General features: G+C 43.4%; 1 protein-coding gene across 1 annotated transcript in view; it reads right to left on the reverse strand.

Annotated features, from left to right (window-relative positions):
• LOC143974847 (alcohol dehydrogenase 1-like) overlaps nucleotides 1–20,080 on the reverse strand; it is a 79,829-nt gene that overhangs the window by 38,305 nt on the left and 21,444 nt on the right. Inside the window, exons 2-4 of the mRNA XM_077476605.1 lie at nucleotides 10,884–10,985; nucleotides 7,694–7,835; nucleotides 4,309–4,396 (exon numbers count right to left, since the gene is read on the reverse strand). Coding sequence (XP_077332731.1) covers nucleotides 4,309–4,396; nucleotides 7,694–7,835; nucleotides 10,884–10,985 — 332 coding nt within the window. The remainder of the gene's footprint in view (nucleotides 1–4,308; nucleotides 4,397–7,693; nucleotides 7,836–10,883; nucleotides 10,986–20,080) is intronic.

Consider the following 20,080-nt stretch of genomic DNA (forward strand, 5'->3'; position numbering starts at 1 on the left):
TCGCATCTGCTCCTGATGAGTGGAGAATACATCCACGAAACGCGTAGAGCTACATTTGATGCTACAGTGATAATTACTACGGCCCGACGTTACTTCTAATTAATTTTTAATATTAATTCAGTACATTTATGTTTACATTATGTGATTACAAACACAGGTACCGGATATGTCGCCCTGAGGCATTTTTAGGCTATGCTGTTGCTCCACATACTATTTACTGTTCATATATGTTTTTTGACTTTATGTGTCTTTACATACACCTTGATGTCTCCATATAACACATTTTGTGCCCTACAATGGCACATGTATGTATGTATATATATGAATTTACTCTGTATCATATATTATGGATTCAATTAAATTACCTTTTTCTGACCCTCACACTTCAGCCGCTTCATTTTAAAGTCCCACTTTTTTTCCCTCCTTATGGTACCATATTAATAAACATAATTATAATAATAATGCCTCAAATGCAAAACATTATTGTATACAATAAAAAGAAGCAAACATTAGTAATAGTACTTTCTTCTATGTATGATTGTGCTCAGCTCCATAGCATAGTGATAGGCCCTGATACCTTCAAAGGTTCAAGCCACGGGTTTGAATCCCATCAATAGTATCACCTCCTGAAGACGTACATTGTGCTCAGTTTGGTTTATTCCATAATTTTAACTCTTTAAATGCAGACAATGGTATGTAATTATTCAAAAATATTCTGGTGTGGAATTCCAAAAATCCAGCTATTCAAAAATCAAGGAAAAAAACTGGGTAGGGTTCCCCCCCAGTGCATACCTCACGGCAAAATGAAAAAAAGAATTGTCATGGGGTCCCCCCAAAATTCATACCAGGCCCTTCAGGTCTGGTATGGAGTTTAAAGGGAACCCTGCTTCATAATTAGAAAAAAATTAGCGTAGGGGTCCCCCCAAAATTCAAAATCCATACCAGATGATTATCCAAGCACGCAACCTGGCAGGTAAGGAAAGGGGGGGATGAGCGAGTGCCCCCTCCTGAAACATACCAGGTCACATGCCCTCAACATGGGGAGCGTGCTTTGGGGTCCCCCAAAGCACCTTTCCCCCATTTTAATGGGGACAAGGGCCTCATCCCCACAATCCTTGCCCAGTGGTTGTGGGGGTCTGCGTGAGGGAGGCTTATCAGAATCTGGAAGCCCCCTTTAACAAGGGGGCCCCCAGATCCCGGCCCCCCCATGTGAATGGTTATTGGGTACATTGTACCTCTACCCATTCACCTAAAAAAGCAGTGAAATGTGATAAAATACAATAGCTGTTTTTTGAAAATTCCTTTATTAAAAATGTATTTTTCTTTCCACGCATATTTCTCCGGTCTTCCTTTGGTTTTCTCCTTCTTCCTCCAGCTGCTTCTTTACCCATTCACATAAGGGGGTGGAATATGGGGGCACCCTTGTTAAAGGGGGCTTCCAGATTCCAATAAGCCCCCCATAGACCCCCACAACCACTGGGCAAGGGTTGTGAGGATGAGGCCCTTGTCTCCATCAAGATGGGGACAAGGTGTTTTGGGGGGACCCCAAAGCACCCTCCCCATGTTGAGGGCATGTGGCCTGGTATGGGTCAGGAGGGGGGAGGGGCGCTCGCTTCCCCCCTTTTCTGACCTGCCAGGTTGCGTGCTCGGATAAGGGTCTGGTATGGCTTTTGGGGGGAACCTCTACGCCATTTTTTTTTTTACATTTTGGAGTGGAGTTCCCCTTAACCACTTCAGCCCCGGACCATTTTGCTGGTCAAAGACCAGACCGTTTTTTGCGATTCAGCACTGCGTCGCTTTAACTGACAATTGCGTGGTCATGCGACGTGGCTCCCAAACAAAATTGGCGTCCTTTTTTCCCACAAATAGAGCTTTCTTTTGGTGGTATTTGATCACCTCTACGGTTTTTATTTTTTGCGCTATAAACAAAAATAGAGCGACAATTTTGAAAAAAACACATTATTTTTTACTTTTTGTTATAATAAATATTCCCCAAAAATATATAAAAAAAACGTTTTTTCCCTCAGTTTAGGCTGATACGTATTGTTCTACATATTTTTGGTAAAAAAATCGCAATAAGCCATTATTGATTGGTTTGCGCAAAAGGTATAGCGTTTACAAAATAGGGGATAGTTTTATGGCATTTTTATTAATAATTTTCTTTTTACTAGTAATGGCAGCGATCAGCGATTTTTATTGTGACTGCAACATTATGGTGGGCACATCAGACATTTTTGACACATTTTTGGGACCATTGTCATTTATATAGCAATCACTGCTATATAAATGCAGTGATTACTGTGTAAATTACACTGTGAAAGGGTTAACCAGTGGGTGACAGTGTAGGGGTTAAGTGTTCCTAGGGGTGTGTTACTAACTGTGGGGGGCTGGACTTTCATTTAGTAAACACTGATCTCTGCTCCAATCACATGGAGCAGAGATCAGCGTCGCTAGTTGCGAGGCAGAACGGGCAAATGCTGTTTACAATGGCATTTCTCCATTCAGCCGCCCCGTGAGACAATCGCGGGTATGCCCGCGGCGATCGAGTCCGCGGGAACCACGACCGGACTCACGGGGGTCCCGACTGGCACGGCGGCACGCTCGCGATGGCAGGGCAGCATTAAAGATTGGACGTACCTGTATGCCAATATGCCTGCCCGTGCCATTCTGCCGATGTACATCGGCGTGCACCGGTCGGGAACCGGTTAATATCCATACCAGAATCAAAGGACCTGGTATGGACTGGTGGGGAGAACCTACACCGTTTTTTTTTCTTTGATTTTTATTCTATATTGCCGGGAACCAGCAATTCATTACAGCCGCAAGCAATTTTAAATTACATTTTTTCCTTTAGAAATTAAATTTTGCTGTGGTACAGTAATAAACATGGGAAAGATGCGCTACTTTACAGGCATACTAAGGACACCTCCCAAGCACAATATTTAAAGGAATTTTTATTTTTTATTGGTTCACTTTAAGCATTAAAATCAATGATCCTGAAAAAACTGCCATTTTAAAAACATTTTTTACAACTGATACTTGTCCCCTGGGGCAGGACCAAGGTCCCCATACACTTTTTATGGCAAAGGATAGGCATGGATAGGCAGTACTGATGGGCAGCACTGATGTGCAGGCACTGATGGGCACTGAGAGGCAGCACTGATGGGCACTGAGAGGCAGCACTGATTTGTAACACTCATGGGCACTGATTTGTTTCAAGGATGGGCACTGATTAGTGCCATTGATGGGCAGTGCAGGGCTTTACTGTAATCAGGACACTGATGATCTGTGTCCTGATTACCTGCTCTGGTCTCTCCTGCAAAGAGATACAGCTAATCGGCACTCCTCGCCACACACTCTCTTAAGGTGAGGTAAGGAGAGCCGATTAACGGCACTTCCGCATTTACATGTGACCGGCTGTGATTGCACACAGCCGATCACATGGTTAAAGAGCCGCATCATTGGCTCTTTACAGAGATAATGCTCTAGGAACACAGCTAGGTTGCAATCACAGCGGGGGGCACAATAGCGGCTGTTCTGGGGCGCTGGTCATATGCATGACAGGAGATTGTGGTCGGCTCTCAATGGAGCTGGTTCACACATCTTCGTGGTGGCTGCGGAGTGGCTTGCACAAGAGTCCTCTGTGTCTTTGGCTCTGCTTCAGGTCCAAATTTAGGCAAAAGTTCGGACCCGATTCGTCCCTGAAATGGAGAACAGGGAGATGCACCAGACCCCTGCTAAAAGCCGCATCTGTGTGAACCCAGCCTAAAGCTGTATTAAACTTAAAATGAAAAAATGTAATATATTGCAGTTTCCCAAGCCTTAGATGTGGTGGCTGCATTGTTTTTTTTCCCCTTTGTTTTTGCCTGGTGATCTTGCTAGTAACACACTTCTTGACTGAAAGTACTTACACTCTGGATAAAGTAGCACGGAGACACCCTTGGACAGCAGCATTGTCAGTTGGGGGGAGGACAGTGTTGGATGTTCTTGCAGATTTAAATACACTGACAAATTAAAGCTGAACCTCACCCAATACTTTATATTCAGTTACAGAAACAGTTTTCTTAGGAAAAGGTTCTGTGTAAATCAGGGGTCTCAAACTGGTGACCCTCCAGCTTTTGCAAAACTACTACAAAAAGTCCCATCATCTGCCTGTGGGAGTCATGCTTGTAACTGTCAGCCTTGCAATGCTTCATGGGACTTGTAGTTTTGCAACAGCTGGAGGGTCGCCAGTTTGAGGCCCCTGAATAATAACACAAATTTAAGCAACTTATAGGATATAAGAGTTCCTTGTTTTTAAGTACTTACTGTGATTTAAAGCAAAAATTGGCATTTGGATTTAAACAAGAACTGCACTTTCCACACTGAGGAATACAAAATGGAATAACCTTATCTCCTAAAAACAAGAAAAGCTATTATTACACTACGTGAAATATGCACTATTTTTTTTAATCAAAAACAATATCAAAACATATATAAAGTTACAGCAATCTTAAAAATGGTTGAACGCTCAGAAGTTATAAAAACATTGCAATATTATCATGTAGATATAGTAGATAGATACCCAGGCTTCTTTTCCAAACACAAAGTATACAGTTCCTTTTAAAGGAGTTTTGAGTAATTTTTACGTTTATACATTTTTAAACTAACATTTATGTTTATAATTCTTCAGTTTACAAACAATCATTCAATGACAAAGGATTCCTTTAACACTATGGGCCAGTTAATATGAAGCGGAGCTCCACCCAAAAGGGGAAGGTTTGCTTGTTTGCTTCACCCCCCTCTGCTGCCACATTTGGCACCTTTCGGGGGAGAGGGGGGAGCGGATACCTGTCAAAACCAGGTACCCGCTCCCACTAACAGGTAAGATCGCCGCAATCGTTGTGCGACCATCTACGCAATTTCAAGCTACTCCCCCCCCCCCCCCAGCTGCCTTCTGGGAGACAAACAGGTCCCAGAAGACAGTGAGACCATACAGAAAGCGCAGTGTGATTCGCGCATGGGCAGCAGGGAAAAGGCTGTGAAGCCGCAACGCTTCACTTCCTGTTTCCCTTAGTGAAGATACTGACGCCTGCCAACATTGCAAAATCCCTGGACAGGTAAGTATCCTTATATTAAAAGTTTAGCATCTACAGTATTTGTAGCTGCTGACTTTTATTTTTTTATCCCCAGGTTGGAACTCCTCTTTAAGATGGGGTAGGAAAAGTAGCCTCCTTGTAGACATGATCTCTCCTTGATACTTCATACAGATGTTTACAACATTTGTTAAAGAGACAGAGGAAAATATATGAGAATTTGCTGAGAGCTCCACTGCTATTTGTTCCACATACAGTTCATTTGCAATAATGTTCATATTTAACCTAAGGAAATACAAACTTTTTTAGTGCCCTTTAGGTCCCTAACCTAAGATGAGGACAAACAGGATCATACAATGATGCAGTAAAAAATGTACTTATTGCATAAGTAGGACCGCTCACCCTGCCTATTTGGTTCAGCAGGCGGGACGTGGTGAAAGTTCTGTCCTATGCTACCTTTCATTCCTGGTGCTCTTCAGTCACCCCCCCCCCCCCCAGTGATCTTCACCCCCCCAGTGATCTTCACCCCCCCATGTTCTCCACCCACCTGCGCTCCTCCCCAGTGCTATTGATTACCCCCCCCCCCGTGATCTTCGTCTGCTGTTCAGTGCTCTCTGCCCCCACCATGCTCTTCAATCACACCAGGAAACTGTCACTGCATACAGTAAGTCATAAGTGACCTCATCGATACTTCTCATCTTTGAAATATATATATATATATATATATATATATATATATATATATAAATTTGATAAGTGCAGAAATATATATTTTGATCTTGCAGGAAAACGTGTCAGCTCATAACTTCTTGTGCTCTGCCTGTGCTTTACTGTTATCAGTTATATTGTTCTGAGGGATACAGGACGGCTTCCATGTTATGAACAAGAGGAAAGAAGGAGCTTCTAGTACTCCTGTCCTGTTTCTGTTGTCCTTATACAGTAGGGTGAGTGAGCATTGTCATACTACAACAAGAAACATATTACTCATGGGTGAAAAAGGTAAAACAAACCCTGAAAAATTAAAATGAATGCAGCCAACCCAAGTTTGGTAAGTTTTGGTAATCTGGTACATTATTATTTTTGGTTGCCGACCACCTAACTGGGAACTTACGTCATTACTAGGGTAGGGTTATGATGTGATATAGAGCTGGATGATGGTACAAGTTGCTACTATTCCTATTTTGGTATTTTAGTATAAGAGGCCACACTTATTTCTTATATTCATTTGGTGGATAACACACCAGGCGTGTTGCTAAGTAGAGTGGATGATGGTACAAGTTCCTACTATTCCTATTTTGGTATTTTAGTATAAGAGGCCACACTTATTTCAAGGGTAGGGTTATGGCTGCAGCTAGATGGGGTTTCTAAGTAGTTTTCCAGCAAAAAATACTGATTTTACTTGTAAACAACAAAATTCAGAAAAAGGCTGGGTCCTTAAAGAGGGATTCCGCCCCAAAAAAAAATATTAAAAGCCAGCAGCTATAAATACTATAGCTGCTGACTTTTAATAAATGGACACTCACCTGTCCCGGGTTCCAGCGATGCCGGCAGCCGAGGCCGATCGACTGCTCGGGCCTCGGCTGCTGCTGCCCCAATTCGAGGTGAGGGAATCAGGAAGTAAAGCGAATCGGCTTCACTTCCCGGTTCCCTACTGCGCATGCGCGAGCCGCGCCGCGCAATCGGAAATCTCCGCGCTGTCACTGGGACCCGTGTGTGTCCCAGCAGACAGCGCGGCAGGGCAGGAAATGGCATGGACTCCCGTGGGAGGCTATGCCCGGAAGTGGGTGAAAATACCTGCCTTTGACAGGTATCTCCACCCCCCTCCCCCCTGAAAGGTGTCAATTGTGACACCGGCGGGGGGGGGGTTCCGATCAGCGGAGGTTCCACTTTAGGGTGGAATCCCGCTTTAAGTGGTTAAATACGATATAATGATTATCACCGAAGCTGTCTATGTGCTGAAACACATTCCTTTAAGCTGGGTTCACACATATGCGATGCGGGAACCAATTCACACTGCCCTCTGCGAACCACTGCGGGTGTCAATAGAAAGTTAATGACATCCTCAGTGGTTCGCAGATCGCAGTGCGAACTGTCAAATGGTACAGGAATCAGATCGCATGGGTGTGAAAGAGTCCTGCACCATTTTGGTGCGAATACAATGTGATTTCAGCCATACAGTTTGTATGGCTAAATTTGCATCGCACAGACATTGCATGTGATCTGCACAGAAATGCGGTGCAAATCATATGCAATGTCTGTGTTCGCACTAGTGTGAACCCAGGCTTAGTTCTAGGACTCTGAAAACATGTCCAGAAAAATGTAACTCCTTAAGTACCTGACATTAAACCCCAAGCATTGAGCAAAATCCTAAGAAAAAAAAGTGAGTCAATCACATGAGAAGGAAATTATATTTTTGGGAGTGTTTTTTACACATGCTGTGAATAGATTTGTCCAAGGTACAAAGAAGTGACATTGAATTTTTATACTTGTACATAATCAGAGGATGCAGATCAAAATGGATTTTTTTTTTATCACTAATTTTTATCACTAATAATGGCTTATGTAAAATTGTAAAAAAAATTTACTTTTTTTTTAAACGTCTGACATTTTTAAAGTACCTGGTTTTAGGTCAGTTATGCATTCTCCAACACTTTCAATTATTCCAGCTCCCTCGTGACCCAAAATAACAGGAAAATGCGCCATTCCTGTAGTATTGTCAAGTGCATGGTCATCTGTTCCACATATTCCTGTGTTTACCATCTGAACATAATGACAAAAAATAAAAATAAATGATTGGATATTTTATACAAACTTAACCATAAAATACACACACTTCTGCTTCTGAATAAAAAAGTATATATTGGAGTATTTATAAAGCATTGTATGTAACATTCACCAAACATGCACTTCAGGTGAATCAACTACTGCATCTTAAAACATAGTGACCAGGAAGTTACCAATGAGTGTTTGGTGAATGTCACTTTCATTGATGCCTGACACTGGCTCTGCCATGCCTTAGCAATTACCTTTTACAAGCAAGGACCGTATAGTGTAGCAAGATAGAAAGTCTCTGGTCCTAGCTGCCCTACATGCAACTACTGATCCCAGTCAGCCATCTTCAGGCCCTGCCAGCCCTCCTGGCTGCAGCTGCCCTTCTCCACTGCCCATGACACCAAAGTCCATTCCTCTGGCTTTGCACCCATCCCAGACTGCATCCTCCCAGTCCTCTCAGGCGTGCCTCCCCAGTTCTCTCAGGACTGTGCATGCTACTCACCAGCCCTCCTGGCTGTGACTAGTTGTTCCTCTCCCTGGAGACTTTCCTGGCAGTGCTGTCTCCTGGTGTCCTCTTTTGCTCCTTCTGTGCCTCCTGTCCAGGACACCCCTGTGGTTGGTACAAGGGTCCCGTCCACACCCGAGCCCAGGCACAAGATCACTAAAAACGCTGCCCCTATCCCCTCACAGTTACTCTTGTTGGGCACAAGAATGGGCCCTGCTGTTAAAAATTTGTAAAAATAAGGAAATTGCATGCCCCTGTCAAACAGATGCAGAAAATTGGGCCTTGGGTGTTGGTGGTGCCTGAACGCTGTAACCCCTCACAGTTACTCTTGCTGGGCACAGGAAATGGCCTTGTTGTTAAAAATTTGTAAAAAATGTAAATTACTTGCCCCTGTCAAACAGGTGCAGAAAAATTGGGCCTTGGGTGTTGGTGGTGCCCTAAGCCACAAATATAGTTGGAAGCTAGCATAATCATAATAATCAACAATAATAGAATAGGCAGCATAAGCAGTCTTCAAGGGATCCCATATCCCTAGCAAATTCAGTTACATCAGCATCAGGGGCTTGATAGCTGCTGATCCAGGACTGATTCATTTTGATAAATGTCAGCCTATCAATGGAGTCTGTGGACGCTGGATGCAGGACAGGCCAGTAGCTTGATTACATATTGAGCAAGTTCTGGTCAGTGGTCCATCCTCAAGACCCAGTAACCCAGTGAATGCTCAGTTGGAAAGCTCTCTAAGTCTTCTCTTGCCCCTAGATATTCCTGCACCATATAATGCAGACGCTGCCGATAGTTGCTTAAACCTAACAGCCCTGGGTGCTGAGGACAAAAGAATTGTTTAAAGGCATCGGCCACCTTCTCCGCCTGTCCAGTCGTCTCCGGAATCCAGTGGCTCAGGGAAGACCTATCCGCAGAATCCCTTCGTTGAGCGTTAATAGGTTTCCCTGGGCGCGCGTTGGCGCGAACGGACGCACGCGGGTGCGAGCAGGTACGAACGTGCGCACGCGGGTGCGCGAGGTTGCTAACGAGCGCACGCGGGTGCGCGGGGTCACGAACGGCTGCACGGTTTCACGTGGGCGTGCGCGGGCACACCGTGCGACCGTTCTTGGCGCCAAGAGGGCTTCTTAAGGAATCCATTCTAGTGCCCCGGTGCTGTCCAGTCTACAGCGTTCCCGTGACTTACCTCTGCTTACCTGATTGTTCCTGCTCTGTTCTACCCGGCCTGTTCCTGACTACTCCTGCTTGCTGCCAGCCTTGACCCTCGGACTGTCTGACCACGCTTCTGCCTTCTCCTTTGTACCGTTGCTGCCTGCCTGCTGACGACCCGGCCCGTGTTTGACCCTGCTTGTTCTGCCAGCTGTTCCAGTCTGCCATCTGTGACCGCTGCTGTCTGCTGCCTGCCTGCCAGCCGCTCCAGTCTGCCATCTGTGACCGCTGCTGTCTGCTGCCTGCCTGCCAGCCGCTCCAGTCTGCCATCTGTGACCGCTGCTGTCTGCTGCCTACCTATCAGCTGTTCCTGGGTGAACACCTGTACCCGCTGCCAGCCGCTGACTGCTCACCAGCTGTTCCAGAACCACCTACCAGTACCCGCCCCTGTCTGACGCCAGTTCCAGGGCCAATCCTATTACCAACTGTTTGGCACTTGTGTCCTCTGAACTCTAAAGTCCCTGTTCCCACTCCCAGGGAATCTCGAGCCAGAGGCTTACGAGAGGCCGCTCCCTGCACTCCGGGCTCCTTCCACCAGGTACGTGACACCGCCATTCTTCCTCTGACTGAACGAAGCCTCAGAAACACGCCATCCCTTGTAATAGAAAAAAGCATGACAAGACCTCTTAAATATGCGATCTGGGGTCAAAAAGACCTCAGATCTCATATTTACACTAATATGCAAAATAAATAAATAAATTAAATGTAGTTTGAAAAAAAATCCCCCCAAAAAACCTCTCTTTAAGTGCTATTGGCGGAAGTGACATTTTGACATCACTTCCGCACTGCAATGGTATGGACACAGGTGGGGGCCATCTTCCCCTCACTCAGCTCCATACAACAGGCGGGAGTAGACACGGTCACCTCCGCTGCTGCCGGAGGCTCCAGTAAGTGGCGGAAGGCACCGGAGCGTGGTGGGGGGGCCCTCTCCCGCCACCGATAAAAGTGATCTTGCGGCGAATCTGCAGCAGAGACCACTTTTATCTGAAAGTGGACCATAACAGCTGACGTATAATGACGGCGGGAGGTCCATAAGTGGTTAAAAATAATCCCAACTGGTTCCAAACTTTGCCTAAATAAGTGGCTGTTAGTGCTGCATCAAGCTGTCAAGGGGTTCTTTCTTACACTTGCCAAGCCAGCACTAACCTGCCTGGAAAAAAAGGACAGATTTTTACTGCCATACAATTTCTTTAACGGTCATTTAGTGACAGCTGTAAAAATTACTGAATTTTACAAACGGTTAGTAAACTGATGGTTGGCAAACCCTGATATGTAATTATGTAATTTATGTAAATATCGTAGATTGAAAAAAAAAAAATTACCTTAATCCGAACCTCTTTTTCTTTTGGTGGTTGTACCTCAATCTCCTCAATATCAAGTGGCTGATTTGGGGCCCAGGCAACAGCTGCTTTGCATTTTATAACCTATGGGCAACACAACAAAATTGAAGAATAGGGGGTATCTGTCAGTGACACTGGGATAAAACATGGGTGTGAGAATTCATAATACAATTATCAGTATCGATGCAGACTACTGGAAACAGGCAAAGAGAATACCATCGCGCTGATAACTGTGCTAATGCTATAAGTAAAACCTACAGTACATGCAGCTAATGATGTGAGTACAGAACTTATGGTATCCTATAATATGGTAGCACCAGACAATAGGTGATGTATTCAATACATACTGTAATATAGGAAAATCAGTTAAGGAATTAGCCATCATTATCCCAATACCCCCATACTTGCTTATGGAGGTTATTCTCAAATAATAGATACATTTAAAGTGGTTCTAAAGTCATTAAGGTAATAAAAAAAAAACCTTTTGAGTGCAGCTCTCCTTTCCCTAGCCCTCTCTTATACTTACCTAAACCTGTTTCCTATCCAGAGTTGTGCATGACAGCAGCATTGCTGCTCTCTCTTTGGCCCCTTATAAGCTCAGAGGCCGCAACACGCGTCATTGGCTCCTAATGCTGTCAATCAAAGCCAGTGAAGAGGGAGCAGGGGGCAGGGCTGATGTTAAGTACCTGGTAGCGGAGCCTGACTTGTAGGAGAAAACCTCTCTTAGAACGCTGGTTCAGAAGCCACTGGAATGGGAACAGTGGTCTCGTGAGCACAGTGGGTAGGAGTGCCTGCTGATGTAGAAGCCGCTGGTACTGGTAGCAGAATAGATATCCCTCAGTGATGGCTGGATTGCAGGTGATGGTGGACAGAGGCTGGCAGCGGCCTGAAGAGCTGATGAGCGCAGAGGCAGCAATCCCTGGAGCTGTGTGAGTAGAGCCGGGATTACAGAAGCACACTGAACAGGGCAGCAGGCAAGAGCAGGGGCAGACAGTCCGGGCCGGGTCAGATCAGAGAGAGCAGATAGGTCAGATGAAACTGGGTCAGTATAGCAGGAAGGCAATCAGATACAGGTAGCAGGACACAGAAGCTGAAGACGAAACAGCGCCGCACCAGTGCAGCTACGGATCCTATATGCGCTCAGTGGCTAGGCTCATTTCCCTTGAGAATGTCACGTGACCTGTGACGCAATGCGTCGGGAGGAGGAGCCAGTTACGTCAAGCCCTCAGTGTTCGGAGAGGCTGTGAGGAGGAATACAATTTGACGCCCGGCTTAATACTCATGTTTTAACTGGTTTTGTGAGTAGGATTGGTGTATGCATTCTATTATCATCCTGTGTCACAGTAATACACTATCCCTTGTTCTCTCTCTCTCCTTTATTTCCATTTATGGTAGAGTGAAAGATACAGAGTAAGGAGCAAGGAGGAAAATGCTATATATGCTGTAGTGGGATAAAAGTGTGTGTGGACATAATCTGAAGGACTGAGGGTGATAAGGTATTCCTAAAGACTGCATATGAAGCTCTGAGGAGATCAGCGCACAGGAGTGGTCTGAACTAGATTGGAGATGGAGCAGCTGCATGTGACTAGTTTTTGATTTATTTGATTTATTTATTTATATACTGGATGTATTTTGTTTATTGGGAATTAGCATTATATGCACGGAAGGCACTTCATATGTATATATATTTATTGGTATAGAAGGTATCCATTCAGGGATCTGAATCTTTCACCTGCATTTATTTATTTAATAGGAAGATATATTTACGGACAAATTGGTTTATGTATATCACATTTATTCACCCATAGGGTTATTTATTTATCTCATATTTATTTATCTGCACAGGGATTTATTAATATTTATGTATTTATTTGATACTTATTCAATACTATATTGAGTATTGAGGATTGATTTTAGCGCATTAATAATTTATAGTTTATTACCACTGGGATTGTTGCCCATTCCTCCTAGCAAAACGACTCCAGCTCCTTCAAGTTGGATGGTTTGCTCTTGTGAACAGCAATCTTTAAGTCTGACCACATATTTTCTATTGGATTGAGGTCTGTGCTTTGACTAGGACATTCCAACACATTTACATGTTTCCCCTTAAACCACTCAAGTGTTGCTTTAGCAGTGTGTTTGGGGTCATTGTCCTGCTGGAAGGTGAACCTCCATCCTCAAATCACACACAGAGTGGTACAGGTTTTGCTCAAGAATATCCCTGTATTTAGCACCATCCACCTTTCCCTCAACTCTGACCAGTTTCCAAGTCCCGACTGCTGAAATACATCCCCACAGCATGATGCTGCCACCACCATGTTTCATTGTGGGGATGGTGTTCTTTGGGTGATGTGATGTGTTGGGTTTGCGCCAGACATATAGTTCTTTTTGATGGCCACAAAGTTAAATTTTAGTCTCATCAGACCAGAGCATCTTCCGCCATACATTTTGGGAGCCTCCCATATGCCCTTTTGCAAACTCAGAATGTGCCATTTTGTTTTTTGCTGAAAGTAATGGCTTTTTTCTGGCAAACATTGTATCCTGGCCTAGGCCAACAAGGTCCAGGCCTAGGGCAACACTTTGCAGGGGGGCAGCATGGAAAGAGTCCCCACTGGCTTGCGTTACACTGTTAGTGTAGCACCAGTTTTATGGGGCGGACTGGGCTAAGATGCAAATTAGTCTATGGTTGCCGCTTCTTTTCTTTTTTTTTCCTTCTTTTTATTATCATTTTAAAATAAACATACACCACATACAAAAAAAACATCAAGATCCAAGAGCATATTACAGTAGCATCATAGATTTTACCATGTCAGACATATTATCAAACTGATATAACTTTCTGTGACCTTATTAACCTCCCTGGCGGTATGATTATTTCCGATTTTAGGTGCTGAAAGCTGTATCATTATTTTGCATGGAAATTTGGCATTTTATATTGTAGTCCTGTAATTCTTAGGAATAACTCACTTAAATATGTCCAAACCACAGTCTAGCAGACATCCCGGGTATGATAAAGTTTGAAAAATGAAATCATAAATTATAATATAATAAATAAGTATACCAAATGATAATATAATAATAATAAAAATGATTCAATAATGTAATCAAATCAAAAACACAGAAATTTGCTCAGTTGCAGAATTGTCACTGTCATTACTTTTCAGTATTTGATGACGGATCTCCCCACAAATCATTATCGCTCAATTCTGCAGGTGATATTAATTTATTATCACTGTTTTCTAGCTGGTCTAAAACCACTTTTGATGTAAAGGGACAGTTTTGGTTGCTATGGACAATCTCCAGTTTCCAGGCATGAAGAACAGTTTTTATGATATAAAACTACATGCAGGACGCTGGGCAGACCACTAGGGACAAAGGGGATGTGAAATAATTACATGCAGCAATGTAATCTGTAAGATTACATTATACTGTATGTAATGTGTGTGTTTTACTTTTTGAATTTAGCGCCGTTCTCCGTCCCTGTGCGTCGCAGCGCTCACAGGGAACAGAGCCAGGCGATGTGATGAATAGAGCGGAGGACAAGCCACTCACAGTGCGGGGAGACATCGCTGGATCCAGGGGATAAGGTAAGTAAACTCATCCTGGATCCAGCAATGTGATCCCGAGTCTGGCTCGGGGTTACCACTAATGGTTCTGAATTTTCACCCCGAGCCAGACTCGGGAATACCGCCAGGGGGGTTAAGCACCCTTCATATTTAATCCACTTAAAAACAGGAAAAGCAAAATTGACCTCTTGTTAATTCTATAAACCTTTATACCCCCTCCCACCCTTCAACCCTTCCTCCCCCCCCCCCCCCTCCTCCCTCTCTGTGTTGCAGTGTAAGCAATCATATCCATGCACTGTGGCTATTTGTGTAATAAATAAATATATTGTGTATATTTTATTTTACTCTCCTTTCTCTCTCCATGCTCCCCCCTTCCCGTCCTCTCTACTCCTTCCTCATCTTACTATCCACCTACCCTTTAATCCACCATCTCTACCAACCTGTTAGCCACCTCTATGGTGGTCAACCCATTTTATGTAACCATGGCTTCCACAGCTTTAAAAATCTGTCAATGTTTCTTTTATCTAGTAAATACCACTTGTTTCCTCCATACAGTGGCATCCATCACCTTAACCCATTTTTAAAGTATCGGTGGTCTCACTGATTGCCAATTCTGGGCAATTATCTTTCGTGCTTGGAAAAGGCATCTTATTACTGCCGTTTTAATATTTACATTTGCAGTAATTTCCTCTATTTTTCACAGCAGACATACCATGGCATCCAGTTCCATCTTAATCCCTAAAGTATTATTAATGTCTTCCAATATCCCTGCGCAGTACCTAAATAACTTTGGACACCTCCACATCATATGGATCAGATTGCCTGTATCTTGGCACTTTGGGCCTTTTGCATCAACTCTGCAGCTGATCTGGAAAAGCTTCTTTGGGGTATAATACACTCTATGTAACAAAAATAAGTGCAACATTTTCTGTGAAGGGGAAACTGACACTTGGGGACTCCGTTCCAAAATCCTCCTCCACTACTCTTCTGTTATTCTTTCCTCCAAATCCTCTTCCCATCTGTTTTTATTTTTGACCAATCTTTCCCCAGTAATGGTTTTCCTACATTTCTGTTCATATATCTTGGATGTCAAACCCTTGGTTTTTAAAATGAGCATGTCTGATTTGAAGGTATTGATAGAATGAATAGTTTGGGATACCATACTCACTGCTCAACTCAGCAAAGGACTTCAACATACTCCCAGCATATAATTAAACAAGTCTTCTAATACCACACACTTCCCTTTCATTGATTTTACCCATAGGGATCAAATCTGGTAGATATTTAGTGTCCCAGACAGGGGTATATTTTGTTGCCCCCCTATATCCCATTACTTTTTTAAGTGTCTTACAAACTTTTGTGATTCATTTTAATGTTGGTCTCCCCAGGAGCAGAGAGTCCGCTTCCAGGGCTTCAATCAAACTACCATGCAGAGCTCCCTGCGAGATCATTTGTTCCCTTTTATTCCCCTCCCCCGAAATACTGCATCCCCTCAGATGCTGCAACTGAGTGGCTAAAAGTAACTGCGAGGGTTTGGGACTGCCGCTCCTCCCTCCTTTATTGATAACTGCAATATCTGACCCCCCACCCCTTCAACCTCTGCAGCAATGCTGGCAGCACTCTCATATGTCTATTTCCCAAAGACAATCTCTGGATATAATGCTGAGCATGTGCACTCAACTTCTTTGGTCGACCATGGCGAGGCCTGTTCTGAGTGAAAACTGTCCTGGTTAACCACTGTATGGTCTTGGCCACCATGCTGCAGCTCAGTTTCAGGGTACTGGCACTCTTCTTATAGCCTAGGCCATCTTTATGTAGAGCAACAATTCTTTTTTTTTCAGATCCTCAGAGAGTTCTTTACCAAGAGATGCCATGTTGAACTTCCAGTGACCAGTATGAGAGAGTGAGAGCGATAACATCAAATTGAACACACCTGCTCCCTATTCACACCTGAGACCTTGTAACACTAATGAGTCACATGACACCGGGGGGGGGGGGGGATTTGGTCCAACTTGGATATTTTCACTTAGGGGTGTACTCACTTTTGTTGCAAGAGGTTTAGACATTAATGGCTGTGTGTTGAGTTATTTTGAGAGGACAGCAAATTTACACTGTTATACAAGCTGTACACTCACTGCTTTACATTGTAGCAAAGTGTCATCTCTTCAGTGTTGTCACATGAAAAGATATAATAAAACCTTTACTAAAATGCAAGAGGTGTACTAACTTTTGTGAGATACTGTATACTTTTTCTGACTGGATTTTTAGCTGTTGTGTTACCAGATAATACCACTTGCTCCAAATTAGCCTCTGAAGAAGGAATTAAACATGTAATCATATATTCTGAAACATGTTGGGATTTCTGAACCCATGCACCCTGGTTGAAATCCTACTATGAGGCCAATCATGTGCTCCAGAACCTAGCTGTATTGTTTGTATTATCATAGCATGACTATCTGTTTGGCTTTTACGATCATTTATTTTGTGTATTTATATGCTTTTTGTAATCAATAAACTTTGTATTCCTTTTTTACCTACATCCTCTACTCTCTTATCTGGTTTTCATCCTTTGCCCATAAAATCCCTGGGGCACCTCCTCTGTTTGATTGTCATCGGCCATTTTGTTGTAGTCCGGATTTCAACCACCATGTTGTCATGGTCCGATTTTTGTTGGCCGTTTCATTGTAGTCTGGAATTCATCCACCATGTTGTTGTGGTCTGATTGTCGTCAGCCATTACGTTGTAGTCTGGTTTTTGTCCACCATGTTGTCGCAGTCTGATTTTCAATTGTTGCAACTGCCATTTCGTTTCTGCTGAGTTTTTGTTCTGAGTGGAATTGCTCTGCTTTTGGGCCAGGTTTCAGCGTTTAGTAAGCTTGAGTCATATTTTTGCAGGAGTTTCAGTGGTCTGACTGCCCAGGGGATATGGGAGTTGAGGATTCCCTCCCATTTACAATATGGAGGTTTTTTCCACTCTTTTTAGAGATGTTGAAGTCTCCTATATGATGTTATAAAGTCCAGAGGGGGTAGCCATAGCTATTTTTTTGTGTAATAGACATAATATGAAGTTCAGGGAAGCCATGCTTCCCCTCCCCCTCCCCTTCCTGTCCATTGATATGTAAATAAACCAGTTGAATAGGTTTTTACAGCTGAGCAGAGAACAGGAAGTTCTTTGCAGCATGTGATGTATCAACAGGAAGTTGGTGGGAGGGGCTTGGGGTCTTTTGAAACAAACATGTGGACATAAAGGGAGTTTGTTTGGAGGGACGATGGAAAACACTTTGGTTTTTAAATGTAATTCTGGTTGTTTTTCAAAGTTTTATACTGTAATACAGTTTTGAGCAGAGAGTAAACGGGAGGCATCCATGTTATTGTTGTAACATCTAGGTCAGGGTTCTCACACTGTCGGCCCTCCAGCTGTTGTGGAACTACAAGTCCCATCATGCCTCTGCCCGTGGGAGTCATGCTTGTAACTGTCAGCCTTGCAATGCCTCATGGGATTTGTAGTTCTGCAGCATCTGGAGGGCCGCCAGTTTGAGACCCCTGATCTAGGTACAGAGAGAAGCAATCATATTGTTTTGAATAGTGGAGGATTTCATTGTGCTTTGTAGTTTGACAAACATTTATAGGGCTGCCGATAATTGGATGGAGAGCATGTACATGTGAGGAGTAGATTCTAGTATACTGGGAGGCCATGTATAATAATCGGGAAACGCCGGGTGCCAGTACTGTAAAATTGCAAGGGTGCTCTGGACGCAGGAACATGTCATAAGCAATTCCAATTGTCATGAGAAATGTGCCATCCATGCATTGGAGGAAAAAAATTAAGCTCCACACCAGTCAGACTGCTGCACTGAAAATGAGGTCTGGCTTTGGTGCTCCGGACATGAGACCTCTTTAAAGATTGGCATATATGGTCAGAGGGGTAAGGTGTATTCCTTTGGAAGTTACTTTTTGATGTCTGGAGGTACGAGACTCCAAAATAAAAATACATTGGAAATAGCTCAGCTATGGCTTCAGAAATCTGTAGTACACGCTTGTGTGGTTAAAATTCTCCTGCCTGTTTTTGAACTTTGTGTGGCTGGCCCATGCAAGGTTTGGAGCTGCTCTTGTGTTTTTCCCATTGAATTTTTTACTATTGTTACATGAGTGAAGGCAGCATTCCGTCTGATTGTTTTGTTTTTATTTTTGTTTTGGAAATTATGAAATATCTTTCTCACATTTGTATCATGTTTTAGTCTTCTCATTGTTTGTATGTAGCAATATGTTGAGAATCCACCACGGCAGCCCTCCTATGCGCCGCGGCCGTTGCATTTTTGTAGTAACGTGAAAGTAAGAGTTACAGAGGGTTTCGTTATTGTCGGTTTTGAGGAATGTCAGTGACACTTTACCAATGTACACAAATGTTGTATTGTTTGCCATTCTTTGCAGGTTAAAGATGAAGGACAGAGTACTAACTTTTGTTTATAAGCATCTTTTTCAGGTCCAGTGAGTTTCTGAAAGTGTATGTACATACTGTAGATAGCTGTACACATGCATAAATACACACGCCTAAGTGAAGGTAAAAGTATAATAGGCTGTTTTATTGTTTCATTGTTTTTTTTTCTGCACCATTCTAAACCCTGCGTCTCTTCCTCTGGTTTGTGATGAGGAAGAAATGGGGGGGGGGGGGGGGATATTGGTGAGAATGACAGTTTTAAAACAAATAATACTAAACTGTCTAATTCTAACCAAGTAGTCTAGGTAGTCTAGTAGGATGACATGTTCCACTACTGTCTTTCTTTGATGGAATTTGAATCAGCAACCAGCAGTCTGGTGAAGGAGGTTCCAGTCCCAGATGCTAAGAACCTTTTTGGCAATGGTTCCAGGTATTACACCCCAGATGGTAAGCCACGCACAGGTTATGCAGTGACCACAGTTATACAGTCATTGAGTTCCCACATATCTGGGTTATCACCATATGAGGTTTGTTTGGTGGACAACCAAAAACAGGGTTGTACTTTCCTCAGCAGATGTCACCTACATTCTCAGCTGATGGGGTAGGTGCAGTCACAGTACCGCAAACTTCAAAAGTTCCACCACAGGGTTCATGAGTCCCTCCTGGTCCCCGACACAATAACCGGTTTACATTCTTTCCAACCAGGTGACTGGGTCATTGTAAAAAAGCTTAAAGGAGGAGACAACTGGATTGATGCCAGCCACTGCAAGAAGCTGCGCAACTACACCAAAGGATGAGGAGTATCTTTGTTTATTTTTATGTTTAGCTTAGTGTATCCTCCAATTAGCTAAGAAAACAAACAGATCAAGACCCTTCTATTAAAAGATGACCCATGATTATCTGTTGGCATCCAAGGATGGTTTCTGTGAAATCATAGGTAAAGATTGTTGTACCTAGATCAAAGATACTAGTGACAAAGTCCAGGCCCATATGGATAAGGTTAGATCCCTGCAAGGGATCCAGAGCCAGAGTTATAGCTAGTGAAGTTTGGAATCCTTTTAAGAGTCTGGGAATCTTTGGGGATATTTTATTTTTCAACAGATCATAGTTGAAGGAAGTAGGGGTATAGATACTCATGTTGTTGTTTCTATTCCTTCTGTATGCCGTGATGAGGTG

Source organism: Lithobates pipiens, unplaced genomic scaffold (genome assembly GCF_037356315.1).
Source record: "Lithobates pipiens isolate NorthernLeopardFrog02 unplaced genomic scaffold, aLitPip1_a1.2 Scaffold_13, whole genome shotgun sequence".
NCBI lineage: Eukaryota > Metazoa > Chordata > Amphibia > Anura > Ranidae > Lithobates > Lithobates pipiens.